Source organism: Tamandua tetradactyla, chromosome 1, assembly GCF_023851605.1.
Source record: "Tamandua tetradactyla isolate mTamTet1 chromosome 1, mTamTet1.pri, whole genome shotgun sequence".
Classification (NCBI taxonomy): domain Eukaryota; kingdom Metazoa; phylum Chordata; class Mammalia; order Pilosa; family Myrmecophagidae; genus Tamandua; species Tamandua tetradactyla.
This window is the reverse complement of record NC_135327.1, coordinates 224,158,471-224,173,455: the sequence shown is the minus strand read 5'-3', so window position 1 is coordinate 224,173,455 and position 14,985 is coordinate 224,158,471. Positions and strand designations below refer to the sequence as shown.

At 44.8% G+C, this 14,985-nt stretch overlaps 2 protein-coding genes across 5 annotated transcripts in view; one reads left to right on the top strand and one right to left on the bottom strand.

Annotated features, from left to right (window-relative positions):
* Positions 1 to 7,997, bottom strand: part of LOC143677400 (protein nucleotidyltransferase YdiU-like) — a 58,577-nt gene extending 50,580 nt beyond the window's left edge. The window contains exons 1-4 of one of the 2 annotated variants that reach the window (XM_077153308.1): positions 7,920 to 7,974; positions 6,978 to 7,383; positions 3,807 to 3,925; positions 3,056 to 3,184 (exon numbers count right to left, since the gene is read on the bottom strand). In XM_077153308.1, the coding sequence (XP_077009423.1) occupies positions 3,056 to 3,184; positions 3,807 to 3,925; positions 6,978 to 7,224 (495 nt within the window). In that variant the 5' untranslated portion in view covers positions 7,225 to 7,383; positions 7,920 to 7,974. Of the gene's footprint in view, positions 1 to 3,055; positions 3,185 to 3,806; positions 3,926 to 6,977 lie in introns of both variants that reach the window. The other variant, XM_077153297.1, reaches the window with a different exon arrangement.
* The window catches only part of PDSS1 (decaprenyl diphosphate synthase subunit 1), a 36,532-nt gene continuing 28,763 nt past the window's right edge, over positions 7,217 to 14,985 (top strand). Inside the window, exons 1-4 of one of the 3 annotated variants that reach the window (XM_077153423.1) lie at positions 7,217 to 7,496; positions 10,803 to 10,867; positions 11,360 to 11,480; positions 14,409 to 14,539. In XM_077153423.1, the coding sequence (XP_077009538.1) occupies positions 11,464 to 11,480; positions 14,409 to 14,539 (148 nt within the window). In that variant the 5' untranslated portion in view covers positions 7,217 to 7,496; positions 10,803 to 10,867; positions 11,360 to 11,463. Of the gene's footprint in view, positions 7,497 to 8,085; positions 8,259 to 10,802; positions 10,868 to 11,359; positions 11,481 to 14,408; positions 14,540 to 14,985 lie in introns of those variants that run through there. The other 2 variants (XR_013172609.1, XM_077153410.1) reach the window with 2 other exon arrangements.

The following is a 14,985-nucleotide window of genomic DNA, read 5'->3' as shown; positions in this document are numbered from 1 at the left end:
CCAATCAAAATCCCAACAACTTATTTTTCAGAAATAGAAAAACCAATAAGCAAATTTATCTGGAAGGGCAGGGTGCCCCGAATTGCTAAAAACATCTTGAGGAAAAAAAACGAAGCTGGAGGTCTCGCGCTGCCTGACTTTAAGGCATATTATGAAGCCACAGTGGTCAAAACAGCATGGTATTGGCATAAAGATAGATATATCGACCAATGGAATCGAATAGAGTGCTCAGATATAGACCCTCTCATCTATGGACATTTGATCTTTGATAAGGCAGTCAAGCCAACTCACCTGGGACAGAACAGTCTCTTCAATAAATGGTGCCTAGAGAACTGGATATCCATATGCAAAAGAATGAAAGAAGACCCATATCTCACACCTTATACAAAAGTTAACTCAAAATGGATCAAAGATCTAAACATTAGGTCTAAGACCATAAAACAGTTAGGGGAAAATGTAGGGAGATATCTTATGAATCTTACAATTGGAGGCGGTTTTATGGACCTTAAACCTAAAGCAAGAACACTGAAGAAGGAAATAAATAAATGGGAGCTCCTCAAAATTAAACACTTTTGTGCATCAAAGAACTTCATCAAGAAAGTAGAAAGACAGCCTACACAATGGGAGACAATATTTGGAAACGACATATCAGATAAAGGTCTAGTATCCAGAATTTATAAAGAGATTGTCCAACTCAACAACAAAAAGACAGCCAACCCAATTACAAAATGGGAAAAAGACTTGAACAGACACCTCTCAGAAGAGGAAATACAAATGGCCACAAGGCACATGAAGAGATGCTCAATGTCCCTGGCCATTAGAGAAATGCAAATCAAAACCACAATGAGATATCATCTCACACCCACCAGAATGGCCATTATCAACAAAACAGAAAATGACAAGTACTGGAGAGGATGCGGAGAAAGAGGCACCCTTACCCACTGTTGGTGGGAATGTCAAATGGTGCAACCACTGTGGAAGGCAGTTTGGCGGTTCCTCAAAAAGCTGAATATAGAATTGCCATACGACCCAGCAATACCATTGCTGGGTTTCTACTCAAAAAACTTAAGGGCAAAGACACAAACAGACATTTGCACACCAATGTTTATAGCAGCGTTATTTACAATTGCAAAGAGATGGAAACAGCCAAAATGTCCATCAACAGAAGAATGGCTAAAGAAACTGTGGTATATACATACGATGGAATATTATGCAGCTTTAAGACAGAATAAACTTATGGAGCATGTAATAACATGGATGAACCTAGAGAACATTATGCTGAGTGAGACTAGCCAAAAACTAAAGGACAAATACTGTATGGTCCCACTGATGTGAACCGACATTCGAGAATAAACTTGGAATATGTCATTGGTAACAGAGACCAGCAAGAGTTAGAAACAGGGTAAGATAATGGGTAATTGGAGCTGAAGGGATACAGACTGTGCAACAGGACTAGATACAAAAACTCAAAAATGGACAGCACAATACTACCTAATTGTAATGTAATTATGTTAAAACACTGAATGAAGCTGCATCTGAGCTATAGTTTTTTGTTTGTTTGTTTGTTTATATATATTTTTTGTATTTTTTATTTTTATTTTTTTCTCTATATTATCATTTTATTTCTTTTTCTGTTGTCTTGCTATTTCTTTTTCTAAATCGATGCAAATGTACTAAGAAATGATGATCATACATCTATGTGATGATATTAAGAATTACTGATTGCATATGTAGAATGGAATGATTTCTAAATGTTGTGTTAGTTAATTTTTTTTTAATTAATAAAAAAAAAAAAGTCTTGACCAACCATCCTAAAAAAGAAGAACGAAGTGGGATGATTAACCCTCCCCAATTTTAAAACTTATTATAAAGTCACAGGGGTGAAAACAGCATGGTGCTGACACAAAGATAGAAGCATAGACCAATGGAATTGAATCAAGAGTGCAGATACAGACCCCCTAAATCCATGATAAATTGATCTTCGACAAGACCCCCAAATCCATATAGCACCAAAACAGAAAACCCAGCAGTGGCTTCACAAAACTCTGCACGCCTTAAAGTCTGCATTTGTATTTTAACAGTGCATATGAGCAGTGGTATAAAATGCTCTGTAACACACCTAAACCCATAGGAGCGATGGCTTTTTGAAATATGAAAACCCTGCATTTAGGAGCTAGAAAAGACTATAAGGATCACTGAGTCCAAAAATGTCTAAACCGAGAAACATTATTTTCAAAACAGATATTTCTTCCTTAAAAAAAAAAAAAAAAGAACCTGTCAAAATGTGTGAAAAAAGGTGTATTATATAAAGTTAAACAGATTTCTCTGCCTACTGGACTCTGAAGAATGAAAGCAATAAAAAATAAAATTCTGAAAGGAATTAACTCACTCAACAAATAAGATCCTGATATTGATAGTTATTATATTATCTAACATGTATGCACTTTCCATACTAAATTAATCCTTAAATCAACCCTAATATACTTTAGCACTTATCCTTCTAAAAATTATTCTCGCATAAATCAACATTACAAAACACGTCCTCAAACCACCACAAAGATTAATAGTGTTAAATTAATCTTCACCTAGCTCATGGGAATATTAACAGCAATTTCAATTGACGTTGCATTCCCACTTCCTGATTGCTACAACATCTATAATACTACCATTGAATCTTGATTTATTGCCTAACTGCTACTTTGCTCGAAAGCACCCCGGCAATACTATAATCTATTTGTTCTTCAAAATATATTTGATTTTTGCCTAAGTCACTTGCTTCAGTCTTCAGTGAATGAGTTTTCCAGCAATAACTCACAGAAGTTTTATATTCGTGCTGCCCGTTTTCTCAACTCCATTAAAAAAATCTGAGGCTCTAGCAATATCGCAGGAAGAAATCACATCAGCTCCTCTAGAGACGTTTTAGGATGGCACATCATTCTAGAAACATCTTGTTGAAGTCTCACTATGTTAATATTAGAGAAATCGATGAGAAATAATCTCTCTGACAAAACAGCTATTTCATCAAATATTTATGTTTGCATAAAGTTTCTGTTACCTGGTGCCCACCATATCTGTGAGCCAATGGAATGGATCCAAATACTATCTTTTCACCACTTACAAGCTGGAAAAAGTCATCTGTTTCTGAGACAGATAAATCAAGGTCCAAAATGTCTTCTAGAACTTCCTAAGGCAAGGAAAGAGAAATCTTCTTACAAACTGAACTAAACATTTAATATTTCGAGCAAAGAGACTTAATGGAAGAAAGAAGAATAAACCTCTTCCATAAACACAGTACTAATATACTTTTTTTCTTAAGAGATGCACCATAGTTTCTATGATTACCTATGATATTTAGGAGAAAAAGTTCTATCGTAGAGTTCAAACATTTTTAGTTTCTTGTGACACATGATAAAATATTTTTTCCTAGCACATATGCTTTTAAGGAACTGTAAAAGTCCTATTTTTATCTAAAAATATTTGAACCATGAGAGAACAATTTCAAATTTGTTACTAAAAATCACCTCTAGAAGTTACCTAAGATGCTTTTCTTCTTTTTTTTTTACACAAAAGCATACTTTTTCATAAGATGACTTTAAGATGAAACTGAATATAATGTTCCAGGAAGAAATATAACAATATAATTTATGATAATGACATTTCCCAAATATCTGAATTTTAAACATAAAGGTACTTATTTGTCAATACAGTAACATTAACCATTAACTCTGAAAAAAATTATCTTCTTAGATAAATGTTATAGGGAGTTGAGTCAGTACTTGCATTGTAAAAAGAAAATAAAACCTAACCTTTGAAACTGCGACAAGGCGTACTCTTGATTTGAAAGGAGTAGGGAAGACAACTGAAAAAATGCAGTTTTTCACTTTACGAACATAATTTTCTTTAACAGGATCAACTGGCAACACAGCTGATTAAAAAAAAAAACATTCTCATCTTAATGTTCTCACTCATGGTGCAAATAATATTAATATTCCTTAAAAATACAATGGTTCTTCAAGAAAACCAACTTAAACCACTACTTTCTGCAAACTTTGATATTTAAAGGCTACTTTATCATTTTCAACATTATCTATTCAATATTCATATAGTAAGTATATGGAACTGCCCAAGAGGATGGGAAGTGGAAAAAGTTTAAAACCATAAGACACATATGCTGTCTTCCAAGATTTTCACTAATGAGCAACAAATAGGATGGGGAACATATTTATAAAGAAGAACATATAAATGAAATGGGGAGGAACTGCATTACTGTATTAGAATTCCAGTAATTTTCAATTCAATAGAATCCAATCAAAATACATTAGGAATTTAACCACACGCTTTTTGCCCTTTGGAAACTCACAATTAATGACAGAAACAGACACATAAATAATTCTAATGCTAAGCAGACTGCTGTAGATGTTTTACTAAAATGTACAAAACGCTCTGGATCCCACCAAAAATTCAAAACATTTGATACATGCCTGCTCACAGATTAGAAGTTTAAAAATTGCCTCTTAATGTTTCATAAAGTCAACACATTAAAGCATATGTATTTTATTTTAAAAACTGTAGAGTGAAAAAAAAGAGAGCTCTGAACATTCTTTCAATAATCAGAACAAACTTACTTTTACTTTAAATACAATTCTTAAAATCTTAATCTACGTTTCTAATCCAAATTAAAACAACAACAATAAAGAGAATTAAAAGAGGGAAGGTGGTATTAATAAAACTATACGATCAAACTCAGGGACAAAAAACTTAATGTTTCTGGATAGAGATTATATCGTCAATGTCTCCATATTGGGTTTAACAAATACAATGGAAAACCAACCAAAATCCTTAAAGGACTTTTTGAAGAAATGAACAAATTTATGCTGAAGTCCAGATCTGGAAAACTGAACAGATTAATTTTTTTTAAGTAAGAGAAATAGGAGAGTTTGCTTATCATATTAAAAATTAGAAGACTACCATAACTAAAAATAATATTAGCCCCCAGGTAGATGGAAAGAACAAAGGAATATAATACAAAACACAGAAAGAGCTCAAAATATATATAAGAATTTCTTATAAAATGAAAATAGTTCAGATCAGTGGAGAAGCACTAGGACAGTTTGCTCAACCGTCTGGAATAATTCCTATTTATTCCACTCAAGTTTAGGTGGACTAAGCATTAGTTATAACAGCAATAAAAAATAATCTCTTCCCTGTATGAGTCATAACTGCAGGAGAATGCAGGCCAGATTTAATTCTTTATACTTTCCCTTAAGTACATGGTGAATAAGGCAGCATCAAGGGGGACTGAATGACTGGTCCACCCCAAAACTGATGATTTCAGCATCTACCACAGAAAACCTGAGTAGCTCACACACCTAATCTTGGCCATGGGGAAAAAAAAAAAAGGTTAATTGCTTCAGAGGTATCTACCTTCCAAACGAAACTGATCAGCCATAGACAAAAAGCCCCAGAGAAGATTCCAAAGCAAATTAACCCTTTAGGTTAACGTATCAATCACTAAATGCAAAAATCACAGTTTTAGACAAAATGAAGTCTGCAAAAACTGCCAACCTATTTCTGAACCAATTCTCTCAGCAAATGTTTTTACCAGTTACCTTGGTAAATTCATTGATCATTGAACTAATAACATAAGGAAGAGAAGTTTTATGCAGTACTATCAACCAAGACATGAAATGCGTCAAGTATTTTTACTTTTAGTCTCTCCTTGGCTGTAAAACCTGGTCCTATTGTAGAAAACATGTTTTGAACACTATCATCAGTATGGCAAGAAAATGGCTTAAGTATAGTTAATCTTCCAACAATGAAACAACTTTGAAAATGCTTTCAATTATACACATTCCATTTTTATCCGCCAGCCTGTCCCGGCTGTTTCGTTTGCATGAGTGCAATTAAAAAAAAAAGACCAAAGCTGCTCTAGAGAAGCACAAGTCTGTTCTTGGCAGCTAGTCTAGTTGAGTCAGAATTACTTTTGATTTCTGCAAGCCCCGTTGGTGGGCTGTTGTTCACCAAGAGTTTGGCTAGACCATGACGCTGGGAGTAAGTAATTTCTTCTCATTTCCCTACTTAGGCTTACCATACTATAATAACTTTTTAAGAGGTAAGTTGTCTGTTTTAATCTGGCTAAAATAACCTCTAATGAAAGCTGCCTTGCGAAATGTGTTCTTGGGCAACAGACTTAATTACCCTATATCTTTTTTCCCCATCTGTAAAACAAGAGCAAATAATACTGTAGGACTGTTACAAGTACAAAATGAGTGTTGTTAAACTTAACTTGGCAAAGTCTATCTGTTGGATGTTTCTGAACATAAATCTACTTTTTATTAAGGTAAGTCACATATGTTAAAAACCTTTACATGTAAAGCACTTTAAACTTTACCTGTTTTTACATAATATTCTTCAATACTGAAAAAACCCCATAAAATTGGCTTTATTTTAATAAACCCCTTTATATATTGATGATGCCTTCATTCCATTAAAAAACTATATTTAAAATATGAAAATGTGCTAATTTTTTAATGCAAAAAGTGCTATTCAGAAGAATAAGAAAAAGCAATGTTATCACAGGGAATTGCAGGTGCCTGTTTGTTGGGCTCCCCCCCCCCCCCCACAAACACACACACACAAAGTGAATTTTTGAGAACAGGATAAGCATTCTTTTATTTCTGTAATCCCAGTGCTTACACTCTCTCATTGGCTTCCCCTGTGTTTGTGTCTATGTGCTTGAATCCCTCATTATACACACGTTTGCAAAAACACAAAAACACCAAGCACCGTCTCTCATTCTCATAAGAAGTAAAGTGCTAAGGAAAGGAAGTCTTTCTACCAGATCGGGTACTAATCCTGCACGTTCTCCAGGATCATTCAACATGACCAAACACTCATCTCGCAGAGCCCAGTACAGCCCAAAATGCGGCGCCCGCACCCAGAACTGGGCACGACTGCCCAACTATCACACAAAATACCTATAAGGCTTTCAGAGGAGAGAGTCCAAAAATCGAAAGACGAGGCTAGTTTGGCTTCGGTTTCACAAGAGCCCTGATGGTGGGTGGACTTGTTCCTGTAAAGCCGCGTAAGGTCGGCACTGCCTTCCAGGACAGGCTGCAGCAGGCAGCGCACCGCGGCGAGGCCGGTCACACCCACGACAAACAGATAAGGGAGCTGTGGCCTCCCGGCGAGGCCGCCCAACGGGAAACTGCTTCTCTGGGCCATGTTTCCGCTTACATCCGCAGGCCACGAGTTCCCGGGAGTCTGGCGCCCTGTGGCAGTTCTTGCGTAACAGCCCGTCCCCAGCAGCTACGTCCCGGCCGTCAGCCTACGTCCTGGCCGTCACCCTTTCAGTTCCTGGATCCCCGAAAGCCGCAGGACGGGCTTCGGAAGACGGAATTCCCCCGTGACCCGGCCCGCAGGGAGGGAGAGAGGAAGGCGCAGGAGTCAGCCGCCACCTCTTCTTTCTTCCCCTGGGCGCACCCCCTCCTCCTCCTGTATGTACCCCTCCTTCTCCTCCTGGGCGCACCCCCCTCCTTCTCCTCCTGGACGCACCCCTCCTTCTCCTGGGCTCGACCCCCTCCTTCTCCTCCTGTATGTACCCCTCCTTCTCCTCCTGGGCGCACCCCCCTCCTTCTCCTCCTGGACGCACACCCCTCCTTCTCCTCCTGGACGCACCGCTCCTTTTCCTCCTGGGCGCACCCTTCCTTCTCCTCCTGTATGTACCCGTCCTTCCCCTCCTGGACGCACCCCTCCTTCTCCTCCTGGGCGCACCCCCCTCCTTCTCCTCTGGGCAAGGAACCCCACTTCTCCCCCTGGGCGCAACCCTTCCTTAACCCTCCACGCACCCCTCCTTCCCCCCTGGGCGCACCCGCCTCCTATACCCGTGGACGCACCCCTCCTTCTCCCCCTAGGCGCACCCACAGCCCCCTCTCTCCTCCCGCCGTCCGGAACGGCTCCCGCTGCCTCCAGGCCGGAGAGCGCGCCGCGGCCCAGCCCCCGGGAGCGCCCGAAGGGGCCGGGCCGGGCGGGGCGAAGCTCTTCCTGTGCGGGGTTTCCGGCTCCGGGTCCCGGGAGGAGGACCGCCGGGCCAGAGGCGGAGCCGCCGCCGCCGCCGCGACTTTCAGACTCGGACCATGGCCTCGAGCTGGTGGCGGTGGCGGCGCTGCTGCTGGTGGCGGCCGGCGGCGCGCTGCTCGAGGCCGGGCTCCCCAGGCGGTGCCGGGGACCCCAAGACGCGCTCCGCCGCGGGCGCCCAGGTGAGGCCCGGCGCAGAGGTCACGGCGCCAATGACAGCGGACGCGGAATGAATGGGAGCGTGCGCACGTGCGCCCCTGCGGGCGCGTCTGGGGTCCAGGGGGCCGCCCGGAGATGGGGGTACGGGTGGGGGTACCAGGGAGGGATGCTGCGGAGCAGCGGGCGCGTGCCAGGTCCCAGGGGAAACGCGGGAGTAGAGGGCCGCCCGGGACCTGGGCGGAGGGAAGCCGTCTCGGGGGATCGTCCTCCCTGGAACCGAGGTGAGGCCCAGGCTCGCGGCGCTCGAGCCGGCCTCGGGACGGAGGAAGGTCCCGGGGAGAATGCGGGGCGGATGCGGAGGGTGGGCGGGAGGTGAGTGAAGGCCGCTCAGCCTGGGAGGGAGCGCGAACCTCCACGGGCCTGGCCGTCCCTGGAGAGCGAGTCGCACAGAGAGGTCCGGGAGCCCTCCTGAAATTGCCCTTTGACTTCTGGATGTAAAGCTGGGGCTCCAGCCTCTCCGTGCGTCCTGAGGCCCTCTCGGCCGCCCCGTGGACCTGCGCTCACTTTCTCCCCTTCTTACCCAGGGTGGCCCTGCAAATGGCCGGGGTTTCCTGGCTTCTGCCCGGGGTAGCGGGGAGTGCTCGGTGGGCGCTGGGGTGGGCCACATTGTTAGCGTAACTGCTACAAAATGCGCGGATCCTCTGCGCCCCTCACACACTCCTGCGACCCCACAGTCCACGTGTTAATGCTAGGCTCCTGTCTCAAAACTCTTCTTCGTTTATTTGGATTTAGGACCCTCCCACATCCATCATGGGCCCACCAACGCCCATTTAAGGGTAGGACATTGTAAAACAACAATTACAGGTGACTGCTTTGTACCAAAGCTGATACATGCACAGCTTCTCTTGAAGAACAGACATGAGGAGAGAGAGGTGGCTGGGCTATAGACTGTGACCCGTTTGAAATAGGACCTTCCTAAGGAACTATCCTGACAGACCGTGGAAAAAGAAAGTGTCCTGGCCAGACTTCCAGTATTTCCAGGACTGCCGATGAGGACATTATTTCAATAAATGGATGCATCCGCCCTCTGATGCCACTGGATCTCCTTTGCCACCCCTTTCTCTGATTCCAGGCTCACCACTGAACGGGGACTTTCCCGGAGAGAAGGCTAAGTGGCTTCCACGTTGCCTTGCCCCAAGAAGGGAGTGCACCAAGGATACCAACCCAGTGCATTTCTGATGCTTGTTTCGGGGAATAATTCATTATAAATAATCTCTTAGCACTGTGGTCCCTGCTTCTCGCTCAGCGTGACCAACTCTGCCCCCTGAGGTCTGCTCCTCCTGACTTTCCATTAATAGTCAGCAAACCTAGTACCAGGATAAAACACCAGTAGGCATTTGACCATGCCACATCACTGGGAAAGTCTTTTAAGTCGTGCCCAGCATTTTCTCGTATTTTAAAAAGTAAATTCATGGGAGGCCGGGTGGACTTTGAAGGAGAGTATGTAACAGAAAGGGGGGGGAGGGCAAGATCGGCCACGGGGAGGTGGTTGTTGCTGCTGCTTGCAGTGGCACCCCAAGTGAGGGGCTCTGTTTCCACAACTCCCAGGACTGCCCTCCTGGGCGCCTTAAACCATTGCTGTAAGGGACTCTTGCAACAGAAAAGAGCTTGTTGCAGAAGGCGCTGGGTTAAAAGCCGACTGTGTTCCCAGAGGCTTCTGGCGGAGAGCTTCAGGAGAGTGCCCCCTAAATAAAGCCCAGCATCTCATCATGAGTGGGCTTGGTCAGAAAGATGCCAGAATAGGGGATTTGGAGCAAGCTGTGACTCCCAAGATCCTGCTTTTAATGACAAACTGCCTGGTGATTAACAGCAGTCTGTGTTAACTATGTAATTTTAACCGCTCACCCCAGTTGTATAGCACATGATCAGGCCTCCCACAGGAAAATTGACGTCTTTATTTATAATTTGTCATAAAATAATTGAATTTGTATCAATTTATTACCCATGAAGATGCAAAGAAGTAGGTTAAATGTCATATTAATAGTAAAAATCAAAAGGGGAGATGATTACTTTTTTCTTTTAGGACCCTAATTGGCTGGGAAACCAGAGCTGTACTTGGCTTCATGTATAGAACACTGTGGTAGAAAGAAGTGAATTTAGAAGACCCATCTTCCTTGGCCACTGCCAGACAAAGTCAACCATTATTGTTATTTTAATATTTCTAAAGCAATATCCCTTATATTAAACCAACTTAAGAATTTTAAAGAATGTAAATAATGCTGATATTCACTATTCTATGACCAATCTTATTTAAATGGAAAGAAATTTTTCCAGAACTGTTCAGATCTAGAAGGATACAAAGAATATGAAAACTGAGTTTGTAATAAGAAAAAGAAACTGGCTTTTTAAAACTATCCTTTTTCTAAAGTTTGCAGTCCGCGTCATATAAAAGGGCAGTTAAAGGGTGTATGTACTATGAAGTATGGGCGTTTTTATTACCCAGGGTTATAAACTGAAGTTTGCAGGAGTATCTTTCTTATGAATCTCTTGATATTTTTGTTTTATAGATGTCCTCTTCTAGTCTTGTGAAGAATTTAACATCTACCTTTCCAGATAGACCTAGCATATCACGGTAAGCTTTTAGTCCAAATGGCAGCCTCTAGAGTGTTAATCAATTGCTGATAAATTTCTGCTCTATAATGTGCTGGGCTTGCCCAGGCAATTTTATGTGACGGGTGACTAAGTGCCATGATGTCTGTTCTGTGTGATCTCTGCCTTTCCAAAACCTAGGAATCTAATGCAATCTAAACTCAACCCAGTGCCCCACTGAATTTAAAGTTTAGCCTTGCATTGATTTTGTAGGTTCTCCGGGCTCTGGTTATTAAAAAGAACTATTGATGCTTTGTTTAGCAAGACCGAGAATTCTGTATGTTTCTCTAAATCACAGTGACCATTTTTGGATCCATGCTTAATTTCCAGCAAGCAGTTGGGCTTAATTTTCCAACTTTATTGCATATGTGCGCATGTGGGTATGGGTGTGTGATTTCTCACTAAAGCCTGGGCCGTCTGCTGGTGGAAGGGCGGTGGGGCTCACCGCGTCCTCACTTCTCCTCACTTCTCCTAGGCTGCACCACACCACCCCAGCCGCAGGCTGCCACAGCCGGACGCGCAGTGGCGAGAAATACATCGACCCCTTCAAACTCGGCTGGAGAGACTTGAAAGGTCTGAATGAGGACATTAGAAAGGTAAGATGCTGTCGAGGGACAGAGACATTCAGAACTGGGAGAAAACAATGTGGGTTCTCCGATGCATGTGAAGCAAGCACGAACTTGATTCTTGTGCCTCGATTTCCAAAGGGAGCTCGAGCGACAACCTTGTGCAGCCCGGTGCTGGGCAATGCTGGGCGGAAGGAGGGTGCGGGACCCAGCACTGTCCAGAAAGAGGTGATGGCTGAGTTAGGAACAGAAGAAACGGCTCAGGCCATTCCTACCTGCCAAATGTGGTCCCTAACCTACCCTCCACGTCTCTGTGACCTGAAACACGAGGTCTCCTAGCCACTGACTCATCTGCCCCGTCCAGTCCCCTGTGCCAGGACCAGGCTGTGTTTATTAGATAATTCCTCTCCCAAACTCACGTGGATTATAAAATGCTGTCCCAAATGCACACACGACCCTTGTCGCTTCTCCAGGCTCGCCAAGCCCCCAGCCCCCTAGTGCTCATTCTTCTAGCAGCATCACATCCTGTTTGACGAAGACAGGACCCCCGCCCCTGCCCAGGCTCCTGCCCTGCCCTCTGCTTACCTCCCTGCCTCCAGCTCAGGGAGGCGAATGCTCCTTCTTTTCCAGGGCTCGGCCCTCTGCCTCTGTTCAGTCACACTGCCTTGCCTCCTCGTGCCTTCAAAACTGCTGTTATTATCTGCGAACTCTCCCCCTTGATTGTCTATTACCCTGTTAGGTTATAAAGGGACCACCCCTTGACCCAGTTCCTCAGTCTTCCTTCCCTGCACAGGCACATTTTTCTCAAAAGAATGCTCTACCCTCTGTCTCTTAACTGCCTGCTTGCCTGGGGGCAACTTCTCTATGAACCTGCTTTTGCCAAACACCCATAACTTCCTGTTACTAAATCCAGTGGATATTTTTTAAGACATTTGACACTGCTGCTCCTCCCTCCCCCCACCTCCTTGAGCCCCTGTTCCCTGGTGTTCTAGTAAAGCTGCTGGAATGCAGTATACCAGAAACAGAACAGCTTTTAAAACAGGAATTCATTAAGTTGCAGTTTTGCAGTTCTAAGGCCATGAAAATGTCCCAAATAAGGCAAGGCTATAAAAGTGTCCAAGGAATCCACATAAAGATACCTTGGCTCAAGAAGGCTGATGACGTTCATGGTTTCTCTCTCAGCTGTGAGGACACAAGGTGATGTCTCTTGGCTTTCTCTCCTTGTTTCATAAGGCTTCCCCAGGGGTGTTTTGTTCATCTCCAAAGGTCTCTGGCTTTGTGTACTCAGTTGGTTCTAAAGCTTTTTCCAAAATGGTTCCCTCTTAAAGGGCTCCTTAAATGTGTGGAGACACATCTCCATGGAAACCACCTAATCAGAAGTTACCACCCACAAGTGGGTGGGTCACATCTCCATGGAAACAGTCCAATAGATCCCACCCAGCAATACTGAATGAAGATTAAAGGACATGGCTTTCCTGGGGTACATAATAGCTTCAAACCAGCACACCTGGCTTTTGGACTTTCCAGATTTTCTTAGCTCTTAGGCCATTCTTCAGTCCGCTTCCTGGGCTCCTTTCTGTCACCCCAGCCCACCCCCTTTATTTTCAGCCTTGCTAGGGGCTCTGCAGTCCCTCTCCTCCTCATATTCGCTAAAAACCCAGGTCCATTCCTGTGACCCCCAGGTAATAGCCTCTGCAGATGGAACCATCTCTCCAGAACAAACCTAACATACCTGGGGCTCCACCTCCCACCCCTCCTTTAGCTTTGCTCCTGTTTTCCGTGTTTATTGAAGGTGCCACCCGGGAACCTAGGAGGGTCCTTACCTCGTGCCCCTGCCCACAGCCCACTCCTGGTCTCTCTCCTCAGTCTGCCCAGCCTGAGCTCAGCCGTCTCTGTCCTTTCCTTCCTGCCCTCCTCTCACTTCGTGCTCCTGGGAGCCGGGCCCACCCTGTGGGCAGCACCTGCCCTGCTGCATTGTATCGATAACACTTCTTGTTCTCCTTCCCGGCGAGACCCTGAGGCCTTGTAGACGGGGGTGTCTTACTGCTCTGTCACCTCTGTGTTTATTAGAGGTTTGCTCTGAGTTGATAACACTGAGGACCCACTCATGCGCCCGTCCACCCGAGCCAGCCACACTCTCCCTCTGCCCCATTCTTAGGTGTCTGGGGCATAAGCCCTGATTTAATCCAGCAAGGCCTCAGCTGCAGAACCAGCAAACAGAACCACACCTTCCTCTCGATGCGCCCAGAGCCTGTGACTCCTTCCAATCCCGGGTCACATCTCGTCTCTGAAATGTTCCGCTTCTCTAGCCCCCACCCCTCTCTCTCTTCTCTGAACGTTTAATGTACTTAACATACAGCGTTGTGCAGGTTAGAACTGTAGCATTCATTGAACATTTCACAGTTTTTTATCTTTGTCACCCCCATGCAGGTGTAATGTAAGCTCCTCACTGTCGAGCAAACCATGGCGAACAGACCTTTTCAGTCTGTTGAGAAATGGGCTGAGCCAGTCCTCCCGGGCCTGCTTCTTCTCCCCTGCTCCTGCCTCCTCTGGCTTCCTGCTCCTTTTCACAGCTCTGCCTCCCTGCCCAGGCCATCCCCAGACCTGCTCCATCGCTCCCCTCCCCTCTCCCCTCGGTGCTGCTTGCTCCATCCCACTGGCCCTGAGCCCCAGGGTCACAGGGGGCTCCCTTCCTACCCCGGAGCTATCAGCGGGGCTGGCGGCAGCAGCTGCTTCTGTGGCACTTGGGGTTCAGCCAGGCCTGGCCCCAGGGCCGGCCGCGGGGCAGCCACTTTGTGGCCGAACAATATGGAACCCGTGTCCACCTCAGGGTGGGATTTCTCCATTTAGATTGATGGCAGTGTCATTGACTCACAGCTCTGTGAGAGAAATAGAATTCTGCCATCCTGTTCTGTGCAGTTTCCGGTGCCTTGCTGATGCAGAGAACCTTTCTTCCAGGAACTCTTTGTGTCGACAGCAGAGCTTAAGGAAATGGCTCAGTACTACTTTGATGGGAAAGGGAAGGCCTTGCGGCCGGTCATCGTGGTGCTCATGGCTCGTGCATGCAACGTCCATCACGATGACTCCCGGTAAGCCCTGCCCCTCGGTTCCTGCCACCTTGACCCCTGGGGAGTGAGTCTTCCTTCCCAAGGGCACCTTCGAGCTGCCCAGTGAAAAATTAGTCCTTGTCTAAGAATTCACGCTGTCTCTTGTCTCCCGTCTTGGCATTGCTAAGGTCCCTTCCGCGTCTCCCTGCACTTCTTCCTTTTCAAAATGCCCATCCCAGAGCAGCTTCAGCTGCAAATAAACATTCTAGGAAGGACTTTAATCACCACATTTAGTTTTCCCATTAGAAAATAAAGAGGGGTGCACGGGTCGTTCAGCGGTAGAATTCTCACCTGCTGTGTGGATCCCCAGCTCTTGGCCCTCCAAAAAAAAAAAAAGACACCATTCAACCAGTGGTGCTACTTTAACGGGCTATCCACATGGGGAAGGGTGAACTGTGACCCCACTGCACAGCACACAGGAAAGAGAA